General features: G+C 38.2%; 2 protein-coding genes across 2 annotated transcripts; both read left to right on the top strand.

The window, feature by feature from the left end:
• The first annotated feature begins 445 nt into the window (after positions 1–445).
• Positions 446–27,063, top strand: LOC134795147 (acidic mammalian chitinase-like). Its single transcript, XM_063766978.1, has 9 exons — positions 446–503; positions 996–1,178; positions 2,093–2,193; positions 2,435–2,566; positions 2,859–2,986; positions 3,338–3,458; positions 4,042–4,227; positions 4,361–4,486; positions 26,912–27,063. The coding sequence occupies exons 1-9, from the start codon at positions 446–448 to the stop codon at positions 27,041–27,043; spliced, it is 1,167 nt and encodes a 388-aa protein (XP_063623048.1). The 3' UTR covers positions 27,044–27,063.
• Positions 22,752–26,282, top strand: LOC134795148 (acidic mammalian chitinase-like). The gene is made up of 7 exons (XM_063766980.1): positions 22,752–22,799; positions 23,370–23,501; positions 23,725–23,852; positions 24,223–24,343; positions 24,927–25,112; positions 25,239–25,364; positions 26,232–26,282. Exons 1-7 carry the CDS (start codon positions 22,752–22,754, stop codon positions 26,280–26,282), a joined length of 792 nt encoding a protein of 263 aa, XP_063623050.1.
• Positions 27,064–27,188: the final 125 nt, after the last annotated feature.

Here is a 27,188-nt window from a genome sequence, read left to right as displayed (position 1 = left end):
TTTAAGGTAGAAAATAAGGGTATGTTTGGATTTTTTTCCTATCGAGCGAAGTTTGTCCAATTATGTAACGAGTACCCGACGTACTTACATAAAGGTCTCAAAAGCAACATATTTTTTTTTCACGTGTTTAATCTTTGCCGTTTCTTAATAAAATGGCACTAAAAATTACGTTTCTAAGAGCTTACCTCGCCTTAAGTCAGGTTGCATTCATCTTTTATAACCAGTGGATGTTGGTGTTTTGGTACCTACGGGGAAATTTATATCAATCAATCAAGACTGCAGTTGTTTAAACACGAAATATAATAGATTACAAAAGTATATAAAGGCGTAGTTTTTCAACTGAACCCCAAATGCTATCTCAAATTTTGCATAGATAAGATAGAGGTACTAATAAAAGGCATTTGAATATCCGTATTGGTAGCATTTGCTCAATTAACCTTTAGCAATGAAGGTTTTATTAGTAGCTTGCGCGTTGTTGTGCCTCGGCGGTAGCCTGGCTGCTGGTAAGTGTAGGAGTAGATTCTAATTAGGTACCTATGTACATCATCTTCAATTCACTTCGTATGAATAATCTCTAATATTTTTATTTGCATGGTGTATTGTTTGTTTTGTGTGTATTTTGTGATAGGTTTATTTCAATTTGCAATTGCAACACCTACTGACATGTGTACATTTAATAAAAGTTATATTAAAATAAAAGCATTCGATCGAATTGAGAACCTGCACCTTATAGGGTCGGACCAAAAAAAGTCTGCAGCGGATTTGATAGCCCACGCAGTGCAAGTGTCATTTATACGACATAATTTCATAGAAGTTTGACGTTTAAAATAACACTTTCACTGCGTGGGCTATCAAATCCGCGGCAGTTATTTTTGGTCTGACTCTACATAAACTGCGTAGTCCGTCGGCTCAATAGGGGATCCTGGAGTCCAATTTGGCAATCCGAGTGAAGAAATAAATCGAATTTTCTAAATTAAGTAAGTAAATAATTGCAGCGAGCGGCGTAGTGGTGTGTTACTACGGTGAATGGGCCAACGAGAGGGTCGGAGCCGGCCGCTTCGGCATCGGTGACCTGCCTACTGATCTCTGCACGCATATTGTCTATTCGTTCCTCTTGCCTAACGGAACCACGGGAGGCATTATTCCTCCTACACAAACTACTTACGAGGGAAAGGGCAGTAAGTGAACTAATCTATCATATTTATCCCTCTGGGGCCCATTTCTCGAACGATATTAGACTAATATTATTAGTGTGTTGTCATGGCAACCTATACGATTAGACAGTAGGTACGTAGACTAGGTACCAAATAATATTAGTCTAATACCGTTCGAGAAATGGGCCTCTGTTTGATCACAAATATTGGTGTCTAGTCCTTATTAAGCTTTGGTTATTCTTTGTCGAAAACCGACCAACGATCAATCACAAACTAGGGTCAAATAATTCACTTGTAAGAAAGAACTTTATAGACATTTGAATTCAAATACTTACGTAACTTAAATCAATTTAAGTGAATTTCACGATAACAAAGATGAGCTACCTATAGGCCCCGTGCATAAACTTTAGGGGGTACATAGAAGGTAGGATCTTATAAAAGTGGTATACGCGTGCCTCCGTGAGGGACAAAACATACGCAATGCGACACTATGATTGGTCGAATTTATTTGATGCCCACCATACTAAATTTACGGTGGGGAACAAATAAAATGTGAGACTATGACAAGGACAAACAATAATAGCTCTTTCGCTGCTACTCCTACTGAAAGATACATGAGACTATCCGTCTGTCCTGTTCGGTCACTTCTCCCCAACCCTCATGCCAGATCCTGTTTTATACTAGACTAGGAGCTGTCAGATTTTTGACGCGAGGCGTAAATGTGTCGTTTATGCTTCCGATGTAGCGCACAAGATGGCAGAACCTACTATGCACAAGGAAACGTACCGACGAGAACGGTAGATGGAGTAGTACTTGCTTTGCTAATGTACATATGCGCATATGTTTCCGATTCAGGCCAAAAGATGGCAGACCCTCCAACGCGCACGGTTCCTATTGTAAGCGCACACACTATGTATGATTGATTTTACGTGTTGCAGATTATGTTGCTGACCTCATTGCGTTAAAAGAAAAGAATGCCGATTTGAAAATCATGGCTGCTATTGGTGGTTGGAATGAAGGCTCAACTAACTTCTCAACGGTAAGATAACTTGTATTTGAAAAATCCTATAAGTATAATCAAAACTTCTTTGTTATCTTTCAGCTGCTGAAGTACACATACTTCTTTATCTGGTTCTGTCGCTTTTTAGTCTTTTCATTTATTATTTTATTTAGCTCATAGATTATCTCCTAAATGTTAATCTTATATAAAAGTTTCCAAGGTTGAAGTTTTATACTATTAGACGGTTGAGTAATTATGTATCTTTTTGTACCTACTACAGGTTGTCAACAACGATACTTTGAGGGCAACCCTAGTCAGTAACTTGTACAACTATATTGATTCCAACGGCTTCGATGGTTTGGACGTGGACTGGGAGTACCCTGCACAAAGAGGTGGAGCAGACACTGACAAGGTACTTATAATTCCCTTCTTTTTCCCGTTATGAGTATAGCAGTTTTTACTGATGACACAATGGCAAGTCGGTTCTGCTTCCGCCATTTCTTTTAGTATATTATAGTAGATGCCTGTTTTCATTAATTTAACGTTCTTTCTTTTAGATTTTTTAGCTTTTCTTCCTTGTAAGTAATCGGCTTTTGACTAATCTTAACAATTTGCTCGTCATCTAGGTACCAGGAATGACCTGACTGAATGTATTAAGTAGGTATATGTACATTGAGGACTTGTTTAATATGTGCATTTTTCAGGAACAATTCGTGACTTTTATCAAGGAGTTGAAGGAAGCCTTCGCAGCGAAATCTTATGTGCTGACCGCCGCTGTCGCCGTCACGCAGGCCAACATCGACTTGTCCTACAACGTCACCGGACTTAACGAGTAAGTGTTGAAAGAAAATTACTTACTTTTAAAACTTGTATTCCCATTACATTTCCTGTGAAATTTTCCTCCTTAAAATATTCCAACTTTTTGAAAACCTTTCGGGAACTTATACTTACCTACTTAATACCTTTTTACCCTTACGGGACCCTTTACTAAGACTCCACTGTTCGTCTGTCTGTCACCAGACTGTATCTCATGAACCGTGATAGCTTAGACAGTTGAAAATTTCACAGATTATCATTATTTCTGTTGCCGATATCAAAAAACACTAAAAAGTAAGGAACCCTCTGTGGGCGAGTCCGACTCGCACTTGTCCGGTTTTCTTACTTACTTAATACCTTTTTCTAGATACCTGGACTACTTCAACCTGATGCTGTATGATTTCTACGGCTCTTGGAATACTGTGACTGGAGTAAACGCGCCCCTCTACGCTCAGTTAACTGACGACGCCGACTTAAATTTTAATGTTGTAAGTAATTAATCACTTTAAAGTCAACAATTCTTCTTCTAACGTATAGTCAAAGGTAAATTATGGATAGGTAAATGTTGACTTAACTTTTTAATTTTCTTGTCTCAAAATGTAACTACTCTTTAAAGTAGCTTAGCGTTTCTTTGATCTTTTAACAAAAAGTCGGAGTATTTTTGCAAACATTGTAGGGGTCTATGTCTTCATAATTATTCTATTCCTTCCGTGAAATTCTTCAATGTTTATTTGTTAGGATTTTAAGTTCTTAGTAACTCCTTATAACCATAAATATAAATGTTCTCTCTTTATTATACATCGTTTAACTAGGCATTTTCCGTAAATCGACAAAAATTGTGACTATTTCGCGTGAAAACGAGGTAGCGCTACTCTAACCACCCCAGCTCCTCCACGAAACCTAGCATGCTTTTAAGGTGTGTGTACAGTCACTACACGGGATTGTTATGCCATTTAGGGGTCTTGCTAAATTGGAAATTCTATAGCGTAAGTATTGAACAACCAATTTAGCTAGGACCCTAAATGGCGCAACAATCGCGGGGCGTGATGGTACATAAATTGATTATTGTAGAACAACTCTGTCAACGTCTGGATCAACAACGGCGCGACTCCCTCCAAGCTGGTGTTGGGCATGGGAGCGTATGGCAAGACCTTTAACTTAACCAGTCTGAACGACACTTCAACCGGAGCGCCGGTCACCGGAATTGCAGCAGGCGGCCCTTATGTTGCAGAAGATGGAACTTACAGTTACTATGAGGTATTTACATACAGGGATTTAGGTTTGGCGTATGTCGATGTACGATTGACATCCTGACTATGCCCCCAAATATGAGAGTTTCTTTGCTGACGAGTTGATGATACTGAATTAAATAGTTTTACAATCATTTCAGATTTGCGAAGACCAAATGAACAACGCCGCAGAATGGAACATTACCGAAGTAGAGGGTAACTACGTGTATGCTAATAAGGATCTCTTCTGGGTCGGCTATGACAACGTCAACACTATTACGGCTAAGGTGAGTAGAAAGCGGCTCGATGACAGAGATTGAGAAGGGATTTTAATATGAAGTATTGAGATTCAGATAAATGCTGCCACTGCTGCCAGCATCCTCGGCACCATGCCACTTGGCACATGATATAGGATTTTTAATTATGTTATGTTAATTCTAATTTATTTACGTAGTTTATTAGTTATTCATTTTATTTTATATGGTTTGCATATTTATTAAATATACTCATATACTTTCCTTTCTTCAATATTCTGCGTCTAGTAATCTCAAACTTGTAATAAAATTACACTGCACTGCACTACGATTACACTGTAATGCAGCTACAGCTAACATCCGGATGTCAAGTAACTCAATTTATCAAGGAAATTGACAGTGACATTGCTTGATACCTGCTTCTGCAGTCGCAAATATAGCAATAGAATTGTAACCTTTAATTTTCCTGTCAATCTAACTCGCAGCGGATTAACTATGCTTTATTTGTAAAATGCTTTGTTACAGCTTTCTTGGAATTATTTTATTTAAGAAAATCTTCTTTTTTCAGGCACAATACGCCAAGACCATGGGCCTGGGAGGCATCATGTACTGGGCCGTAGACTTGGATGACTTCGGTGGCCTCTGCGGTGATAAGTACCCTCTCATCTCAGCGGGCATTGCTGGGTATAACTCTGTTTAACTTTAGCAATAGTTTTGCTGCAAAAATAAAAGGTTTTCAACTACATATGTGGATTTATTGTATTTGTGTTTTATCGCACCTTATTGTTTTGGCGCTTCCCCGAATGCATCCTTATAACGTTCTACCCTTCCCCTTATAGGGATAAGTTCGCCTTTGTACCTTTATTTCTGTAAATTTTATGTAAATCTGTGTTTTACAATTCACTTTATATATTTTATTACGATCTATGCACATAGGTCGATTAAATTACATTTTCTTACAGATCTACCGACAACGGAGGAGTAATTTAAATTACAATTATTAAATTAGCTGTCGAGTTATATAAAATGATATTTCGCATTTAAAAAACTTATGTATACATGTCGGGACCTAAGACGCTTGAGAAGCTACAGTCGTCATCAGATATATCGGAATGGCAAGGGTGCTCCAAATATCTGAACACGCACTCTAACGCCTTGACAATAGAGGCGTGTTAAGATATTTGTGAGTACTTTGGCCGCTCCGATATATCTGATGCGATACAACATAAAATAATTTTGTACATTTTACACAATGTAGGAATCTAAATTGTATTTAGATAGGTACAATAGCCAGTCTAAATTCTTCATAGCGTTAGAATCGTATACAACCAAGATCGAAGGAAATTCCTGTAAACGAAAATATTATCGCGAATCCGATTTTTAAAATATCAGGAGGCGCTCTAATGGATGTTGGTTCCATCTTCTACTGAAATTCAATATTGTATCGAGTTGGGTGCAAATCAATTTCAACTCTAAGTAGATACAGTTAAAGTTGTATTGTCATTGCAATATTACTGTCCATTTTCGTTTCAATTTCAAAGATAACTAAAGAGTTTTGCAGTACTTTGAGTGGATGTATTTATCAATTATACATGAAACTGTTTTTTTGCATCGTGCCTGGTATGAACATTATGTACGTATACATACATACATAGGGGTTGCCTATTTTTGGGCTGTGTCGAAATTTCATACGACTCAATTGATCGCCATTCAACCAACCAACCAACCAGATTTATGATACCTTTATTTAAAAAAAAAATTCAAAAATATAAAGCAAAACATAAGTGAACTAAAATTATGTGACAAAGACCAAAAGTTGGGAAATCAGTAGGAAAACAATAATAATATACTGATTTGCCATCCCAGATGGGAATAGCGAATCCTATCAATTAAACGAACGAGATGTATCAGGAAATTGAGTGTTCGGCAGCTATTGAGATGAAACAGACGGACGCCGGATCGGCACGAGCCGATAATTAACGGAGAGAACTGTTTGATTGAAGGAACGAGGAACGTAAATGCCTACGTACTGTAGATAGATATTGGATAATAGTCCTCTACAATAGTTGCACATTTTGTCACAAGAAATGTTGATTCACGTTCTACTACATATAACACGATTAGTAGACTATGGCCAATTATGTAAATGGCTTGTAAAACACTAATTTAAACATTTTGTATAAGTGACTAAAAACAAGTGAGTCTAAACCGTAAAATTATTCAATTTTAGTATGTCTCACAGCAGTTTAAATTCGACTAATTTGAACTTTCAAGATTCTTACAATAAAACGGAACTTAATAAAAGCTCACGCGGCTAAAAGATGTTGATGTCAACTTTAGCCAGTCTTCTCCGAGACCACGGGGATAACGCCGTCTTCGAAACGTAGGAGGTAAATCTTAAAACTTAATTATACGCGATTAAGTCCCGTTTTATAGTTTAATACTTAATGGCTTATAAGCTTATAACAGTTATAACTAGCACAAAAATGCATGTTTGGTAAATTTAAATAAAGTAAAATCAGGATTCTAAGTGTCGTTTTTCCCCTGAACTACTAACCGTAACTGTGGCAACGACTGACACTAAAGGCGGGTTTCCACCAGAGTGCGGCACTGTGCACCACAAGCATTTTTGTACTTAATATGCTTGTGCCCCACAGTGCCGCACACTGGTGGAATCGCGCCTTAAAAGAAGAGAAATTCAAACGAAAATACAATCTCGCCTTAAAAAAACATTAAAATTGTAAAATAAGTCAGCATCTTACCAAGAGCATTGTATAGAATTTGCAAACAGAGCCACAAAACCGGAGTTCCGTTTCGCCGCATCCTTGCCACGGGACAAAATATGACACGAATGACAAAGTAACCGAAGAATATCATTTCAAACATATTTCAACGAGTCGAACAGTATTATGTTACCAACAGTACAGCAATTCTAATACGTTAGATTTATATTAATATCTGATGTGGCAGGTAACGTGTCTTCTATAAGAGCTGTACAGTGAGATCAAAAATTAAATAGTTACATTTTGACTAACAGTAAGTTTTTTAAATTATTTTTTTGAATCGACGGGTTAGTGTGATTTTATGCGATTATAATATGGTACCTGCGCTAATAATGCCATCTTTATTTTTATTTTTCTTATGATTAATATGTAGTTGCAGTTTTGTCTAGGGTAATAGTGATCATGGACACATAATTTGAACCCATTTACACTTATAAAACTATGAAATTTTGAAAGTAGGCAACCCGGCTTACTTTGGCACACGTATACCTTATTTAAAGTACCTAAATCTAGCTCGGTTTTTCGGGGTCAAAAATGTGCCATTGCTAGTGATTTATTAAATATCGAATAAAAAAAACTTGCTTACATACTGTTTTAAACTCTTTTACCTGTGCCGTAACATAGTCAGGTGCACTCAGAGACGCAGCTGCAGTGCAATACGTGCGCGAATGTTTTCTATTCAAAGCCTTCTTGTTGAATTTATTACGAGACGTTATTGCTCTTTGACTTTTACGACATGTCACTAAAAGGCTCTGCTTAGATGCCTCTGCAACCGAAATATGGAATTTGATGCATATTTCATTTTATTTGGTTATTTTATAGCCACAATATTTATATAGGTACTCTGCTCTGACATGTTTGTTTGGGTTATTTTGAATTTTGCATACATATTTGCGGGATCTCGAAAGACGGTTGCATATTAACTTGATAAAACTTTCAATAAATTCTATGCGACTTTTTAATTATTGTGTGGGTTATACATACGTGTATTTACGTAACAACAGAATACATTTCTGAGTCCGAAATTACAACTCAAATGAATCAAAATTAAAGCCTGAAACTGAATATTTGAATAAGTATGCCTTTCAGACTAGTGCAACATCCTACATTTCAAAGGTGTTCACACATGAAACTGTGCCGAACGCCTGATCGAGATAACCGACAACATTTCCTTAATACAAATCATACGATAGTGAACTCTTTGCTGTTGAAATAGGGAGTATGGAACAGCATAGATATGTTGAGGTTCCTGTAATAACACTTGGTGGGTAGAAGGGGCCCTAAGACAATATTTGCTGTTGGGAGTGCGGTTGAACACGGAGCGTTACGCATCAGTGTCTAGGGGCCTTTGTTCTATAACGCGCATTAATGGAAATAACATTAAAATCGTTTATATTTGGTGTTAGTGTTATGATGGGACAGAATTATGGTTTTCGAATAAGTGCGGCTGGTGTGTCTAAAGGGGCCCACAGATTACCAGTTCGCCGGACGATTGCAGCTTGTCAGATAAACGCAAAAGGTGACAGTTCCGAACAACTTAAGTGCCCCTTAAGTGGTGATGGCGTACTCGTAAATCCAACTATTTGTGCAGTATATTCTCATATATTGAGTTTATTGAAGCAATTAGTGACAGCGAATTTGAATAATTTTGCCGAAGTTTGCCTGTAAAACTATAGGCAACAATTATCTTTCTGAAACAAATAATAATCATTATTTTCAATAGTAAATTTACCGCTGCAAATTTCGTGGAGCTATCATTCTATAGTATTTATGATTTTCGATTCGGCATTGGACTATCAGGTCAACAGTCAACGTTTCCTCATACTATTTTTCGTTTACCCGCTCACACGCTCCGTGCAACCGCGGCAACTAGCGGACGCCCTAACATGATTATCCAATCCCGCAAGCCAATTCGAACCTACACTGACATCAAAATTATATCTAAACGATGTATGTAATTTATTTATCGTGCATTTCGCTCGTATTAGTCCGTATATTGCCCGTGCGAGTGAGCACACGATAACTAAATGACATCATTGTACGTTCGTATTGGCCTGCAGAGATCTCCAAAATTTTTACCAGCCGGAAAACTTTTTGACCCGCGGGCCACGGCCAGGCTTACGCTTCCTTTTCGCGGGTTTGTATGATTTTAAGCTTGTTTCGCGGGTCGTAATTTATGCCGAACCTGGCCGGGGGGCATTGTTTGGAGACCTTTGGAGTAAACAAAAACTAATCATAATGATAAAGATCCACAAAAAGCCACGAGGGCGTAAAAACTGTGGAAAGTGATCGGAAACGTTTCCTCATAATCGATCAGCTCTAAGTATGCAAAAGCGCCAAAATAAGATCTATTTATAATGCCTCCCATCCCCCTGCATGTCCTAAATGAATATTTGGGGTTTTCTTGAATTCCGTTATAACAGGATCGCGGGGTTCCCTCATTAATAATTCATAGGACGATTCCACGGGTTGATGGAATTAAAAGTAATTTCTGGGAATTATTCCTTTTTGATGTACAAATAATTGACTGAATGAGCCAGGTTGACTCCAATTTTCGTTTTACCGAGCGCAGGTATATTTCTAAATCAGGTACCTACATTATTAAGTGTAGGTATAGAAATAGTTACATAGGTCAAAAACGGTAGTGGCCGAGTGCCGAGACTTTCAATCTACTGGGTGTCCTATCTACTGGGTACTCCGGTGTCTCGGGCAGGCTGCGGGTGCCTATATACGGCGGGGTAGCAGGGGTTGCTGCTTAATGAGCTGGTTTGCACGCGTACTTTGTTTGACTTAGCATCTGAGGCTTAGCCGGTGTGATGTGACGCTGACACAGTGCACCGACTCGCTGCCGCTTAGGCTGAATCACCAGAGTCATGCGAGCTCCCAGTGCTATTTTGCCTCAACTTCGCCTCCCCCTCGTAGTCTCTTATTCCTAGCCCTTGCTGCAGGATCTGCTGGCTGGAGCTACCCCAAGTATCAGTATCAGTATCAGTGTCAGTATCGTACTGAACAACTTAAGTAAATTACGGGAAATCGCAAAAAAATTTTGACTGTTTCATACATTCCGGCTGATGTGATGCCGCTGATTTCTATGAGACAGCCAATTGTTTTTTCGTGATTTCGGCATTGGTCCCATAATAAAAGTTGTTCGGTAAGATCTATAAATTCGCTACGCAAAGTATGAACGTTGGTTAAAATTTCATCCTGTATGCTGAGTCGTCATATCAGAATTCTTGGATATATTATATCCAGATTATATCATAATGTTCTTACCGGTGAAAAGTTATCCGAACCTTCTACCCAACCGCCAATAGCAGCCAAGATTTTCAAATTGGCATTGGACTGTTGCTATGGAATCTGAAAACAGATGTACAAACAATTACCTAATGGAGCTAATATAATGACTCGTCGAAACACAGAAATATTGGCTATGTGCGAAGTTGGTGGTGCGGAAAAACAAGCGAGGCGTACGCACAACGTGATGAAAATATGAACTTGGTTAAGAAAGCGTTATCATAAGTAGGTAGCCATCAAACATATATTCAGCAAATAGGCCACAGGGACACTTTTGCATGTCAAATTTTTACAAGTAATAAAATAACCAAAAATTACAAATATGATTATTGATTACCAATACCGTACCGATTGATTAGTGTCACTTGCTACTTTTCTCTTCATGCGTTGATTCAAGAGGGTAAATCCCTGTAGGCCCGTCTAGTGTCAGGAAAGAGTAGACGATGTGTGTGCAGAGATCCGTGGGAATGTCGCTGACGCCGAAGCGGCTGGCTCCGGGCCTCTCGTATTGGCCCATTCTCCGTAGTAACAGAAGACCTCACCATCTGATTTAAAAACAATAGGTAGGTATGTATAAGGTAAACGTACTGGTGCTCGACGCGGTCCCAGTACATGCCATCTTGAAACTTTAGTCATTGTCAATAGAGGTGACAATCTAATCTAATCTAATCTATTGGGCATTAGCATGTCGAGCATTAGTACGTTTACCTTATACTTTGTATAAATTATCTACAGCGACTTTTATTTTCTATCAGTCAGGTTTCTGTTCCACTTTCCCATCTCTCTCAACTTCCTACTTTTATTTTTCCCCTTTTGTAATAAGCATGATATGTGTAGGTCTGTATATTGTATAATGATAGGTATGATGGGTAGGTAGTACACTTGATCACATACATAAATAATTACTTAATCTAGTTAATCTAGTTTAGTTGCCAAGCGGACTCTGTTCCCACGAGCAAGAAAAATTAATAATTTGCTCCTTATAATTCTGAGAGTCTATCGCGATAAGTTATTGTCTTAATCTAGTTTACAAAACTATAAATTACGTAATGGATGATTTTGATTAGATTAAGATTTATTTATATCATAATGATAAAATTAAATATGTAGGTATATGTATTACTTGACACTAAAGGTAGATGTTTAGGTAGGCAGTTATATGTTGGAGTAAGTACTTACAATTAAGCGTCCATTAATATATCCATTCAAGGTATTTTTATGTTTATTTTAACAAGTACATAGCTAGGGGACTTTAATTATCAAGACATCTGATCGCTGAAATGATTGAAGCCAGTATTTTTTTCTCTACTTCGGGGTTAACTATTTTGATAGACAACGTTCCATAGAAAGCTAGTGTTCCTGGCCACTGTCATATACACAAAAGCACAGAATAAGTAATAGTATTATCATACAGAACGGCCACGCACCGCCCCGCCCCAACTAGAATTACCTCGCCCCGCGACAGCAGATTGACGAGCTTTTGCCGAGCGCTCAGTTCGGTTAGCATCGGAACGTTCAATATGCCACTGTATTTGTATTGTGTTATGTACGGGTAAATTATCAGTTTCTAGAAATAAATAATAAAAGTTTTCTGATATCCAAAAGACGAAAGCTGATGAGTAAATAAGGCTACAATTTTGCATATACATACATACTTAATAACCAATATTATAATACGCAGATTTATAGCTATTTCTTAATAAATACTATACATATATGTATCTACTTAATCATACGTCACATGTCATGAATATAATACATCATAATATCGCAATTCTTAATAGAATATCGAGAGAAACGGCAAGTTTACATATATGTATACAGGATGATTCAGGAGACGTGAGCAGGACTAATACTGCGCATTTCGTAAATTATAAGCAACACTTTCGTATCAGTATTAGTGAGGTTAACGCTAATTTTCTAGTCGTGTTGAAAAAAAAAGTTATTAATTTATTTACGACATGCGTGGTCACCCTAAAAATTAGAATACTAGACTACCGATATTCTGTGTCAAATTGAATGCCACCACTGTCATCGCGGTCTGGTTACTTTTGAAAACTCGTATCTCGCTCAAGTTTGACAGTTTGTTTTCTTCGTAATCAAAAATTAAAGAGGTTTTATGCTTATTAATTAGGTCTTGTAGGGTGACCATGATTGTAGGGGATTAAATTTGCCCTCACCAAAAAGTTAAAAAATAGGAAAAAGTGTGGTTGTTTCACCTAAATACGACGGTGATCGATCAATTATCAGTTACTGATTGTGCAGGATTAGTCCTGCTCACGTCTCATGAATCAACCTGTATATGAAATATTTACGGCAAAGGTAATAAAATGATTAATTTTATTGAAACGACTATTTTTCGGAAAGACAAATTCACTATAGAACAACACAACCAACATTCAACTTTACACAGATATTCCACGTAAATGTTTCTTTACGGCTCGTGGTGTCACTTCGGCCGGCCTCGGCAAACCTCGGCTTCGTCTTCCCTCGCGCCGCACGTGGTACCCACCTTTGGTAATTTTCGCGGCGTCGTTGTAAGAGTACAAGAGTTGTCAGTCTTCTTTAAAATAAATACTAGACTTTAATTTAAGTATACCTGATAAATATTTAAAACAATGTATTTAGGTACACCCATCGAAATAAAATCAAAATTCCGAACACAATTGTATGACGACGCGTGGCGAGATTGAAACCTAAGACATGAAATATAAGGAGTGGTCCGGAAAAAAGTAGCAGCACATTATGTGGATTTTTCATTTTCTTTTGCAATAATTTGTAAGCAGTTCATTTATATAGTGATCTGTAGATACTATTCTTTACAATTAAATACACTCGTATTTAATATAAAAGGGTTAATTAGAGTTTTCGCGTTTTATATCACATCTCTCATGACGTCATGACACTTTTTGAACAGTGTCTTTTGAAGGAAATTATAAGGTATTTCTCATACACATCTTTGTTTCTATAAGCGAATTAATACATTATTCAATAATTTTTTGTTCTATATAAAACTTTTTTTATTTGATTTCACTTTGAGGTAGTTTCATGGAATTTCTACTTTTGTACCTATATTTGCCATTTTTACAGAGATTTGTCTTCCGTAGAAAAATCTCTGTCATAGGTTAGATTGGATTAAATTCCAGTTTATTGGAATAGCTTATTCGTTAGATGATGTTCTTAAAAGCATAAAAAAAGTAATGAAACTGGAACTTCATTTGTGGCATTGTAGAAAACGGTCAACAAATATTATCAAATTGTACTGTTCAAAAAGTTACAAAGTACATTGCAATAAAAATGAGAAAACTCAAACAATCTCATATTTATCGATATTATTTTATTTTATAGTACATACTTATATTAACTAAATTACAAAAATAAATAAACTGCTTCATAATTAGCAAAAAAAATATACCATATAATTCACAGCTACTTTTTTACTGGACAGTGGTCCAGTAAGAAGAAGAAATGGTAAGTAAGTGTCTTACTTACCTCTTACTTACCATTTTCTGAGGATTTTCCCAAGCTAGGCCAAGCCAAGCTGCCGATGCCGCCAAAACACGGCAGCGCACACAAAAAGAGTACACGTGTCATTGCAAGCTATCGCCAACACGTAACTAATCTTATTGCTTGCTAATTTGCCGATGTAAATATTATCTTTGAGATAAACCCGACCTCACAATAAGCAACAATAATAGAAAGGTAATGATATCATAAATTTATTCCAAATGCGTCAAAACAATCAGTTGTGGATTTGCGAGTCATTCAAATTCATTATCATTAACCAGACGCGTGCGTCTTGATAAAAATTAAACCTACGAGAAAATATTTTTTAGATGGTATTATTTTGAGGTACCTACTGCGTATTAAAAATGTTTAATTAGATAGTTTCATCTAACTTTAATTAAGTACATATATCTTCGAGTAAGTCATTATGCTATTAAAACTTAAAAGGCAAATTAAATTACCACCTGAAAATATACGGACATTCATAACTGTAACAGATATTCTGGTGGATAGAACAAATTTGTTCAGCTCATTAGGTACATAAAAATAAAATAAATAACAATATTAATCCTTTATTTCCGAAAGATATTCACTTGGATACAGTTTTGACTGAACTCCACGCGCCTGTCCCGTGATCCCGTGAATGAACAGCAGGAAATTACCTATTATAAATATCTGATAATAGAGCATTAGGTAAAAACCCATAGATAGATCCAGCTGGCTTATATCCACCGATAATAATCAACTAAAATTGGCACATGTATCGATTAGACACCTAGGCAACACGTAGAACCGGATACAAGTACATACTTATGTATATGTCGTAGTCAGATCGTATAATCCGCCGTATTACATTACGGCTAGCCGTTTTCAAAAACAGGGGCGTTTTGAAATGCGGCGGTTCGACGATTAGCCGGATTGTCATTGCGATACGTTCTTCAATAAGGCGGCCTACGTTTAGCCGCATCGTACTACTATTTTAGATTGTAGAGTGACCAGTTCTTTCGGTCGCCTACGTAACCGGAGTTTGACAATGTTTGCAATTTAATTTATTTTTACCATGGTCCCACCGCACTACATGTGTTTATTTTCCAAACCATTTCCTTCACAACTTAAATAGACGGAGCCTCGCAAGCGGGGCTCCTATTTCTGGGCGGTTTGCCCTTCGGGCATCTGAAGCTACCTAACGAACCTAACCTACTTACCTACCTACGCTTTTTTCCCCAAAATGTAATGTTTTCATGGACGTCTCACTAAATCAATAGGCAGGTAGGTTAGGTTCGTTAGGTAGCTTCAGATGCCCGAAGGGCAAACCGCTCAGAAATAGGGGCCCCGCGAAGCGGGGCTCCGTCTAGTTAAGTTGCGAAAAAAATGTTTTTTGAAAAGAAACAGTCCGACGAACTCCAGATTTGATGGACACCCCAGCGTATGTCAGGCAGCGCCACGGGTGTTAAAAATGGGAACTAAAAACTGTCGAAGCGGCGGCTAATGACTCGCTGTATTACATTACGGCTAGCTGTGTTGAAGAACGTATGGCGCCGAATACATTCCGGCGGATTCTCATTCAGCCGCATTCAATCCGGCTAATCGTTAAACCGCCGCATTTCAAAACGGCCCTGTTTTTGAAAACGGCTAGCTGTAATGTAATACGGCGGATTATACGATCCGACTGCGACATATATACTAGATTGATAATTATAAACAAGTAGGTAACTACTTGTAGTCCATACATTTTTGAAAACATTACCTTTCGCTGCGTTAACTTGCCTTTATTATGATAGTATAATATATTATGTAGGTATGTATGTATCCTGGACCTGGTGTTAAGCGGACTGAGTCCTGATGGAAATGAAGGAGTCAATGTTTCGGATGAGGTGTGTGCGTTGGTGCCAGCTGATGCGTATCATCCCCCTTTACTTACCACTTTCTCGTTGCCGCGAGTCGAGGAACCTGTCCAGCAGCAATGTCCGTCTGGTAACCCTAAGCTTCAATCGGAATGGGACTTCCGAAAAGCCGACCTTGGTGCGTTATACGAAGCTTTAGCCAACATAGATTGGAGTGACGTATGTAAACAAGTTAGTGTCAATTTAGCATGTAATATTTTCTATGCAAAAATGGAAGAATGCATTTCAAATATAGTTCCATTGAAAAAGCAGCGGCTGCCTTCAATGAGTAAATACCAGTATCCAAAATGGTATACCAAGGATATTATTCAAAACATTAAGAATAAATATTACCACCTTAAAAAGTTTAAAGAAACTGGAGCCATATACAATCATGAACTTTTTAAGTACTATAGAAGCCACGTAAAACTTTTGATAGATCAAGCATACCAACAATACAAAAATAATATTGAGCAGGATATTATTAGCAACCCAAAAAAATCTGGGACCACGTCAAGAGTAAACGTAATGACCGGCGTCAGCATAACGATTACACCTACCAAGACCAACCAGTGACAGGCCAGGAAGCTGCTAACGCTTTTGCTGAATACTTCGGTAGTGTATTTCAGGCCGAGGAACCGCGGCTAGATCCTACGGAGGCTGCACAAAAGAGCAAGGGAGACGCGACGTGCGTCAATGTAGATAGTTTAGACATTTCGGACTTGAGCCGAGCGGCGCGTAGATTAAAGCCGCGCTCCTCCGCGGGGCCTGACGCGATCCGTCCATTTATAGCTAAAGACTGTATACCTGTATGTCAACTCCCACTTCTATACATTTATAATCTCTTGCTAAAAACAGCTACCTATCCTGCATGCTGGAAAACGTCTAGGATTACTCCAGTGCCCAAAAGTGGTTCCGGCAAAGACGCCACGGGGTATAGGCCAATAGCGGTACTTTCAGTTTTCGGCAAGTTATTTGAAACAATCATTGATCACAAAATAAGTCAACAAATTTCAGCTCAGCTTGTAGATAATCAACACGGATTTCGCAGGGGCCGTTCTACCACCACTAACCTTTCCGACTTTGTGGACTATGTTGCTACTGCTATGGATGGTCGACGACAGGTTGATGCGGCATATTTCGATTTTAAAAAGGCATTCGATGTTGTCGATAATGATATTCTACTCCAAAAATTCACTGCAATAGGGTTCACACCGCATTTAACCACCTTTTTCGCTAGCTATCTGCATAACCGTAGTCAGTTCGTACGTCTAGCAGGATATGACTCACAACTTTATTTCACTCGCTAAGGAGTTAGCCAGGGAAGTACTTTAGGTCCTACACAATTTCTAATAATGATTAATGATTAATCAGTGCCGCTAAATGTCTAATGTTTGCAGACGTCATGAAATTGTTTCTCGACATCAAATGCAATGAGGACTCCGAACTTTTACAACGTGATATTGACGCAGTGGTAAAATGGAGCGAAGACAACCGGCTTCCATTCAATACTTCAAAGTGTAAGGTGATTACCTTCACTAGAGCCAAAAACCCTATTTTTGCGACTGACTACCTCAGTAACACGGAGCTGCACAGGGTACATGAGATACGCGACCTAGGACTGACATTAGACACATAACTCGACTTTAGACTACACATGACGATGACGTGTAAGAATGCCTGTAAAGCTTTGGGGTTCGTTATAAGGATAGCCTCTCAATTCTCTAGCACCAGAATAGCCTTTTATTACGCGTATGTTCGGAGCCGATTAGAGTACGCAGCCATCGTGTGGGACCCGCACGAAACAAAGTCCATACTTTGTTTCGCATGAGCATGAGCCCATGCTCATGCTTGAGCGAGTTCAACGAAAATTCACTAGGTACGTTTATAAACGGACTTATGAATACTATCCATACCTCTTTCCATCCCGCTTTGTCCTGGGAATGGTAAGCCTCGATACTTTGGATGCATTGTGCATTACCATTCCCTGATCCATGGCGGGATCGACAATCCTACTCTTTTGGGCCGGGTGGGTCTAGCAGTTCCCACGCCGAGCTTCCGTTTGGAAGGTGCGAGTACTGGCGGCGCGCGCCCCGCGCGGCCTTGCCGGCGCCTCCTGGCGAGCCCTGAGACACGCACTGTGTATGCCGCAAACGCGCCCACCACCCGAGCCATCTCTCTAATAAATAATATACTCACCCAGGTCCCGGATGCCGACTTATTCACTGACAGGTTGGGGAAATTTATCAAAGCCACCATACAGTCTGCTCTAAACCATACCTAACTTGATAGTTAATATTAAATTTTTACCTTTGTCGCTATTTGTATTTGTTTTCCTATCTGCTCTATATTTCTATTTGTTTTGTTTTCACTGTATTTGAGTTTTACTTCTTTGAATTTATAATTTGTTAATGTGTCATATGTTCTATTATACCGTGTAAGCGAATTGGTAAACTACTGTATGAGAGAAATAAATGGTATTGTATTCTATTGTATTGTATTTTATTGTATTGTATTGTAAGGTCAATGTGGCGAAGTCCGGCATACTTTTTTTTTTTTTTACTTTGGAGTGATCTAGTTCCGTTAATTATTCACCTATGTTACTGCTTGTAATCGCATACGATGGAGAATTTAATAATTAATAGTTTAGCCTTAGTGACAGATCATTTCAAGCACAAATTAAGCAAAAACAATGGCATTTTTTAAAATTCGGCGAGTAGACGGACTTCCCGTGCAGTTTAAGGGAAGTCTGTCTAGTTATGATATCAGCCAATATATGGGTGCGTATATGTTCGTAGTCAAATTCCTAAAAAGAACGGATCAAGACAATGAAAAGTGTATTTTAAACTTGTTAATATACGGTTCAGATTCGAAATAAACACCATTTTTCTAAAACAATGGCAAGCATATACTACCAAAATGGGGTGGTAAACCTTTTTTGCAAATAATTAAACATAATTATTTTTTTTATTTCCGAAATAAAAGATCAATAGTAATTTTAAAATGAATTTTAATCGTTTCTTTTAATATACTGAGATCAAAATTTAATAAAGTAACATCATGCGCAAAGTCTGGAGGATTTTTTGATACTATATCAAATCGTTATAATATTAAAATCGCAAAAACAGTTGGTAATCTCTGATTTAACGAAACTCCGTCCGTCATATGACGGACTTGCCTTGAACATAATAGACGGACTTTCCAACTTAGTCAAATTTTAATATGATAAATTGTGGAACGTATAATTACAAAACTAAGCTAATTTCTGATATTTTAAAAATAGAATAAAGACAGCTGGTTCTTATGCTACCTACGTAGTTACTTTCTGATGCACAATCTTTTTAAAAACTATTTTTAACAAATTTTTTTCGAACGGCTGTCGCACTACGACTTCGAGTTCAAAACACGAAATGACTTATTGAGGCGGATTGCTCTGAAGTTGGTTGTCACAGCGCCATCTGTTTTACAGAGACGGAACTAGCGCGAAAAACTGGTTAATCGACTGGACTCCAAAGTCGCATACGCCTTCAAATTCAAAAGTTATAACGTGTTGACGGACTTGCCTTGTAGACGGACTTACCCACAGTGACCTTATATACATATTTATTATATTAGGTAGGTATGTATGTATAATATTAAATAAAGTAGGTATATAATTGTTTGCGTCTTCAGTTTGTTGAATTAAGTGTATATGTTGCAGTCAAAAGTGTGAACTGGTCAAAAGAACTTTTAACCGACAAAAACAGGCAAAACTGCTTTTGACTGAGCATGTTGGTCAAAAGTAGTTTTACCTGAAAATCATACCTATTTCTGGCAGCAGTTTCGTTTATAGGGCGTAGCAAAAAAAAAATAACCCTAACCTACCTATCTCTGGGAACAGTTTCGTTTTTTGGGCGTAGCAAAAAAAAAAATAACCCTAACCTACCTATTTCTGCGAGTACTTTTGACTGATAGTAACAGTCACAATTACTATTAACCAATGATTTTCAGGTAAAACTACTTTTGACCAACATGCTCAGTCAAAAGCAGTTTTGCCTGTTTTTGTCGGTTAAAAGTTCTTTTGACCAGTTCACACTTTTGACTGCGACATAGGTATATATTATATCGGCACTAGGTACTCGTTCAGTTCAATGTTGTAAATTCTTAGTTTCTTGCCACCCAAAGGTTGTTTGGAAGAGATCGCTTCATAGCGATAAGATGTTGTTGTTACCTAGCTTTTAACTATATTTCATTTTCTGTGTATTTTAACTGTATTGTGCACAAAAATATTTACTTACCTTTGATTCCTAGACCCAAGTAAGTACTTAAAGCTTGTATAAGCGCGGATAATAGTAAAACGACCCTCTCCACCATTTTGGTGCTCGAACAAAATGAGAGCGTTAATGGTTTCAGGGTGAAATGAGTTGTAGGTACTTTTTCTATTTTTATTTGGATCGACCGGCTAAGCGTGAATCTTTATTATGCCGTATGTTTCTAGTTATAACCAGACTAAGGCTTGGAGCGCACTGCGATTAATTTCTTGTGGTCTCGCTCTAATTTCTTGCGGCTTTAGTCTTGCAAGTGCGTGCGCTTATAAAGCATGCCGTACGTTACACATTTTGCGGTTCAGAATCTGCAGGAAATTAATCGCAGTGCGTTCTAAGCCTAAGCTTGATTACAGCTTGGTTAGACTATTAGTTTACGTACGGTTTTTAGGTGTGGCACCTTAAAAAAATTAGGCCTGAATTTTTTTTTACAATTCTTATGAAATCAAAGACTAAAGAGAGAGCGAGAAAAAGATGTTTTATTCCCATGTAACTTTAAACGCTCGCGTTTTGTACACATATTTAATAAATAAATAACAAAATTAAATAGAAATAAGTAGGAATTTAAGGTTAAAATAAAGAAATTATATCGCGGTAGACCCGTTTGTTTAATTAAATATGTTTTTCCCGTGTTCTTTGGCACCTGTACCTACACTATCCGTCGATAATTGTAGAAATTTGACCATTTCACCACTATACAATTATGAAGACAATGAGAATACAATGAAAACCGTACGGTAAATTACCATAATTTAAAATTAAGAGTAAAATAAATATACATTTACATTTATATAGTTTTTACCTCTTTGCGTTTTAAATGCTTAATTATCAATCAAGATAGCAGTTGTTTAAACACGAAATATAATAGATTACAAGAGTATATAAAGGCGTAGTTTTTTAACTGAACCCCATTGCTATCCCAAATTTTGCGTAGATAAGATAGAGGTATTAATAAAAGGCATTTGAATATCTGTATTGGTAGCCTTTGCTCTATTAATCTTTAGCAATGAAGGTTTTAGTAGTTTGCGCGTTGTTGTGCCTCGGCGGTAGCCTGGCTGCTGGTAAGTGTAGGAGTAGATTCTAAGTACCTACCTAGGTACATCATCTTGTATTCACTTTGTATGAATAATCTCTAAACTTTTTATTTGTATGGTGGCAGTGGTGATTCACCACTCGTTGCGAATTTTCTACTTTCTGCACTTGTATCGTAAATATTCCAAATCTGTTCAGAAATAACGGAGTTCTGAAGACTTATAAAATAAAAACATTCGATTGAACGACGAACGAACCTCCTCATAAACTGCGTAGACCGTCGGCTCAATAGGGGATCCTGGGGTACAAAATGGCAATCCGAGTCAATAAATAAATCGAAATTTCTAAATTAAGTAAATATTTTCAGCGAGCGGCGTAGTGGTGTGTTACTACGGAGAAGGGGCCAACGAGAGAACCGGGGTCGGCCGCTTCGGCGTGAGTGACCTGCCTACTAATCTCTGCACGCATATTGTCTATTCATTCCTCTTGCCTAACGGAACCACGGGAGGCATTATTGCTCCTGAAGAAACTACTTACGAGGGAAAGAGCAGTAAGTGAAGTGATCTATCATATTTATCCCTCTGGGGCCCATTTCTCGATCGGTTTTAGTCTAATATTATTGGTGTGCAGTTGTCATGGCAACCTATACGATTAAACAGTAGGTACGTAGACTATTATTTAGATAATATTAGTCTAATACCGTTCGAGAAATGGGCCCCTGTTTGATCACAAATATTGGTGTCTAGTCCTTATTAAGCTTTGGTTAATTATTCTTTGTCGAAAACTGACCAACGATCAATCACAAAGTAGGGTTAAGTAATTCACTTGTTTCACAAACACAAACGTCAAATCAAATAAGAAAGAACGTTATATATATTTCAATTTAAATATAGTCTGTTCGGAAAGAGAAGAGTCGTGGAATGTATGGGGCCCAGTACATTCCACGACTCCTCTCGATTTCTCTTTCCGCATAGACTCTATCTAGGATTGATTGAAATTATGTAACTTCAATTTATTAATGTAGTTAAAGGTAAGTAAATCAATTTATGTGAATTTCTCGATAGCAAAGTTGAGCTTTGTAAGCGCACACACTATGATTTATTTTTCACCACACCAGCTCGGAATGGCTTACTTTGCACTTCAAAAACTGATAGCAAATTTGCATTTTATTCACATGTGAGGCTAAGTAATCAAATGCAAATATTTGATTTGGTTTGATTTTGTTTGATATTTACTTCGGGCTGGTGTGGTGAAAAATTTTGTGTTTCACTCGGGGGCAAATTTTGTTTAACCCTCGTGCATTGAAACCCTCGCAACGCTCAATATTCCATTTTTCGAATTCAATTTTGGAATCTTTCGCTTGCTCGGGTATCAATAGTAGCACGAGCGGTTAAACAACAACTTTGCCCCCTTGTAAAACAAATAACTATTACGTGTTGCAGATTCTGTTGCTGACCTCATTGCGTTAAAAAAGAAGAATTGTAATTTGAAAATCATGGCTGCTATTGGTGGTTGGAATGAAGGCTCAACTAACTTCACAGCGGTAAGAAAACTTGTATTTGAAAAATACAAGGTGGGAGACGTGGGTGACGTCATCACCAAGCTTAAATGGAGTTGGGCGGGACATGTTGCTAGGCAGAGTGATGGCAGGTGGACCAAAATGTTGACGGATTGGTGGCCGCTTTCGGATGAAAGAAGCGCCTGGCGTCCGTTGGCTCGTTGGGTGGATGACATTCGGAGAATCGCGGGGCACTTTTGGATGAGACTAGCCCAGGACCGGGATAAGTGGCGTACACGAAGAGAGGCCTATGCTCAGCAGTGGGCGACTGAAGGCTAGAATGATGATGATGATGATTCCTATAAGTATAATCAAAAACTTCTCTGTTATCAGTCAGCTGCTGAAGTACACAGACTTCTTTATCTAGTTCTGTCTGTGTGTAGTTTTTTTATTTACTCTTTTATTTAGGTACCTACCACACATAGCTCATCTCCTAAATGTTAATCCTATATAAAAGCCTCCAAGTTTGAGCTATCCAAACGATTGTATGTGTGTAGGTTAAAGCTTTATACTATTAGACGGTTGAGTAAAATTATGTATCTTTTTGTATTGCAGCTTGTCAACGACGATACTTTGAGGGCAACTCTAGTCAGTAACTTGTACAACTATATTGATTCCAACGGCTTCGATGGTTTGGACTTGGACTGGGAGTACCCTGCACAAAGAGGTGGAGCAGACTCTGACAAGGTACCTAAAAACCACTTACTCATAATTATCTTCTTTTTCCCGATCCAGCAGTTTTTACTGATGAAACAATGGCAAGTTGGTTCTGCTTCCGCCATTTCTTTTAGTATATTGTAGTCGATACCTTTTTTCATTAATACAATGTTCTTTCTTTTAGATTTTTTAGCCTTTCGTCCTTGTAAGTAATCGGCTTTTCGAGGAGTTGTTTAGTACGTGCATTTTTCAGGAACAATTCGTGACTTTAGTTAAGGAGTTAAAGGAAGCCTTCGCAGCGAAATCTTATCTGTTGACCGCCGCCGTCGCCGTCACCCAGTCTAACATCGACTTGTCCTACAACGTCACCGGACTTAACGAGTAAGTGTTGAAAGAAAATTTACTTACTTTTAAAACTTATATTTCCATTACGTTTCCTGTGAAATTTTCCTCCTTATACTATTCCAACTTTTTGAAAACCTTCGGCAATTTATACTTAGCTACTTAAAACCTTTTTAGGGTTCCGTACCCGAAGGGAAACGGGACCCTTTACTAAGACTCCACTGTTCGTCTGCCTGTTACCAGGCTGTGCTGTATCTCTTGAACTGTGATAGCTAGGCAGTTGAAATTTTCACAGATTATTATTATTTCTGTTGCCGATGCCGATAACACTAAAAAGTACGGAACCCTCGGTAGGCGAGTCCGACTAGCACTTGTCCGGTTTTCTTACTTACTTAATACCTTTTTCTAGATACCTGGACTACTTCCACCTGATGCTGTACGATTTCTACGGCTCTTGGAATACTGAGACTGGGGTAAACGCGCCTCTCTACGCTCAGTTAACTGACGACGCCTCCTTAAATTTTAATGTTGTAAGTACCTAATTAATCACTGTAAAGTTAACAATTCTTCTTCTAACGTATAGTCAAAGGTAAATTATGGATTAATGTTGACTTAACTTTTTAATTTCTTGTCTCAAAATGTAACTACTCTTTAAAGTAGCTTAGCGTTTCTTTGATCTTTAAACAAAAAGTCAGAGTATTTTGTCAAACATTGTAAGCGCCTATGTCTTCATAATTATTCCATTCCTTCCGTGAAATTCTTCAATGTTTATTTGTTAGGATTTTAAGTTCTTAGTAACTCCTTATAACCATAAATATAAATGTTCTCTCTTTATTATACATCGTTTTAATAGGCATTTTTCGTAAATCGTAAAAAAAATGTGACTATTTTGCGTGAAAACGAGGTAGAGCTACTCTAACCACCCCAGCTCCTCCACGAAACCTAGCAACCTTTTCAGGTGTGTGTACAGTCACCACGTGGGATTGTTATGTCATTTAGTGATCTTGCTAAATTGGAAATTCTATGGCGCAAGTATTGTACAACCAATTTAGCTAGGACCCTAAATGGCGCAACAATCGCGGAGCGTCATGGTACATAAATTGTTTATTATAGAACAACTCTGTCAACGTCTGGATCAGCAACGGCGCGACTCCCTCCAAGCTGGTGTTGGGTCTGGGAGCGTATGGCAAGACCTTTACCCTGACCAGTCTGAACAACACTTCAACCGGAGCGCCAGTCACCGGAGCTGGAGCAGCCGGGCCTTATGTTGCAGAAGCTGGAACTTACAGTTACTATGAGGTATTTACATACAGGGATTTACGTTTGGCGTATGTCGATGTACGATTGACATCTTGACGATGCCCCGAGAGTTTCTTGGCTGACGAGTTGACGATACTGAATTTAAAAGTTTTGCAATAATTTCAGATTTGCGAAGACCAAGTGAACAACGCCGCAGAATGGAACATTACCGAGGTTGAGGGCAACTACGTGTATGCTAATAAGGATCTATTCTGGGTCGGCTACGACAACCCCAACACTATTAAGGCTAAGGTAAGTAGAAAGCGGATTTTTTCGGGCTCGAGTCCTAATCTGTTGCACAAAATGCATTGATTCCTTTATGCAGTGGTTACACTGCTTACTGCTAATAAGCCCGATATAAGTAACGGGAAAAAACCCATTTTAATTAGGTATATGGTTTAAATTCATGAAACAGCCCATTCGGAGTAACACGTTTTGTTATCTCCAAAAACAATACCACCCTGATTGTTCTCTGAATGAGCTGTCACAGGAATTTGAACCTTAATACTATCACGATAGTTGCTTTTTAAGCGACATGGTTACTTTGGCACGTACTGTAGACCGTGCTTAAAAGAAACAAAGACTTTTGTTTAACGGATTAGGGCTGGATCCGAAAAAATAATCTGAGATAATTCATACTATGAAAGTACGTGATAGAGATTCAGAAGTAAAAATGAATGGGTTGCACCGATATCTCGAATCTATGAAGAATCTGTGCAATACACCTTATAAAATAAAGTCCTCCGCCGCGTCTGTCTGTCTGTATGTTCGCGATAAACTCAATAACTACCCAACGGATTTCCATGCGGTTTCCACCTATCAGTAGAGTGATTCTTATGGAAAGTTTAGGTGTATAATTTGTTGAGGTTTTGACTTTTGTGTAACACGAGCGTGGGCGGGTCGCTAGTTCAATATAAATTCATCTCTGACGGATATCGGTACGGTACCGCACTGGATTCATAAGGGATGTATTAAGGTAAACGTACTAGTGCTCGACATGCTAATGCCCAATAGATGACACCTTGCTGTCACCTCTATTGACAATGACTTAAGTTTCAAGATGACATGTACTGGGACCGTGTCGAGCACCAGTACGTTTACCTTATTTATTTTTTGTAGGAATCGGACAATATCACTGACAATCTCCTTAATAAAATTAACGTAACGTAATAATTAAACGTTTTAATCGTGACAGCAATCCGGCAACAGCAACTCAGTTTATCAAGGAAATTGGGAATTAAACGTTTTGATCGTGACAGCAATCCGGCAACAGCAACTCAGTTTATCAAGGAAATTGGGAATATCACGCGAAACTCTGCGTAGGGGGCGCCACTACCACAATCCATCACAATATACCGCGAAAAAAGAAAATCGAAATTTCGTTATCTAACCTCTCTATCACTCTTGCATATTCGCGCGATAAAGAGGCTGATAACTAAATTTCGAGTTTCGCGTTTCCCGGTAGGCCCTTGTTAACAAACCGCCTTGATGCATCAATGTCATATTTTATTGTCTGTGAAAACTTGTCAAAAACAGTTTAAGGCACAGTATGTATAAGTTACTCTATGGTTTACTTCTGGCGCTCGCTGCACGCTGGCGGCAGAACATTGCAGTAATATTCCCTATTGACAGTGAAATCGCCCGATACCACTCCTGCAGTCGCAAATGTCGCAATCTAATTTCAACTTTAACTGTAATTTTCTCATCAGGCCGACTGGAAAAGCGTAGGTACTTTGTTTGGTTTTAGATTCCTTGAAATTTATTTATTTCAAAAAATAAAGTTTCTTTTGTTCTTTCAGGCACAATACGCCAAGACCATGGGCCTGGGAGGCATCATGTACTGGGCCGTAGACTTGGATGACTTCAGTGGCCTCTGCGGACACAAGTACCCTCTCATCTCAGCGGGCATTGCTGGGTATAACTGTGCTTAATTTTAGCAATAGTTTTGCTGCAAAAATAAAAGGTTTTCAACTACCTACATTATGGATTTATTTGTGTTTTATCGCACCTTGTTTTGGAGCTTCCCCAAATGCATCCTCTAGTCGTCTAGTTGACCTCTATTTTTAGGGTTCCGTA

Source organism: Cydia splendana, chromosome 11 (genome assembly GCF_910591565.1).
Source record: "Cydia splendana chromosome 11, ilCydSple1.2, whole genome shotgun sequence".
Taxonomy (NCBI): Eukaryota; Metazoa; Arthropoda; class Insecta; order Lepidoptera; family Tortricidae; genus Cydia; species Cydia splendana.
The sequence above is the reverse complement of the archived record's forward strand: the minus strand, read 5'-3'. Positions and strand labels throughout refer to the sequence as shown.

Coding starts and splice junctions, on each gene's coding strand:
- LOC134795147 (XM_063766978.1), top strand. CDS start 446: ATGAAGGTTTTATTAGTAGCTTGCGCGTTGTTGTGCCTCGGCGGTAGC. Junction 2,987..3,337: donor AACGTCACCGGACTTAACGA/GTAAGTGTTGAA, acceptor ACCTTTTTCTAG/ATACCTGGACTACTTCAACC. Junction 4,487..26,911: donor TCAACACTATTACGGCTAAG/GTGAGTAGAAAG, acceptor TTGTTCTTTCAG/GCACAATACGCCAAGACCAT.
- LOC134795148 (XM_063766980.1), top strand. CDS start 22,752: ATGGCTGCTATTGGTGGTTGGAATGAAGGCTCAACTAACTTCACAGCG. Junction 22,800..23,369: donor GCTCAACTAACTTCACAGCG/GTAAGAAAACTT, acceptor TTTGTATTGCAG/CTTGTCAACGACGATACTTT. Junction 25,365..26,231: donor CCAACACTATTAAGGCTAAG/GTAAGTAGAAAG, acceptor TATTTTTTGTAG/GAATCGGACAATATCACTGA.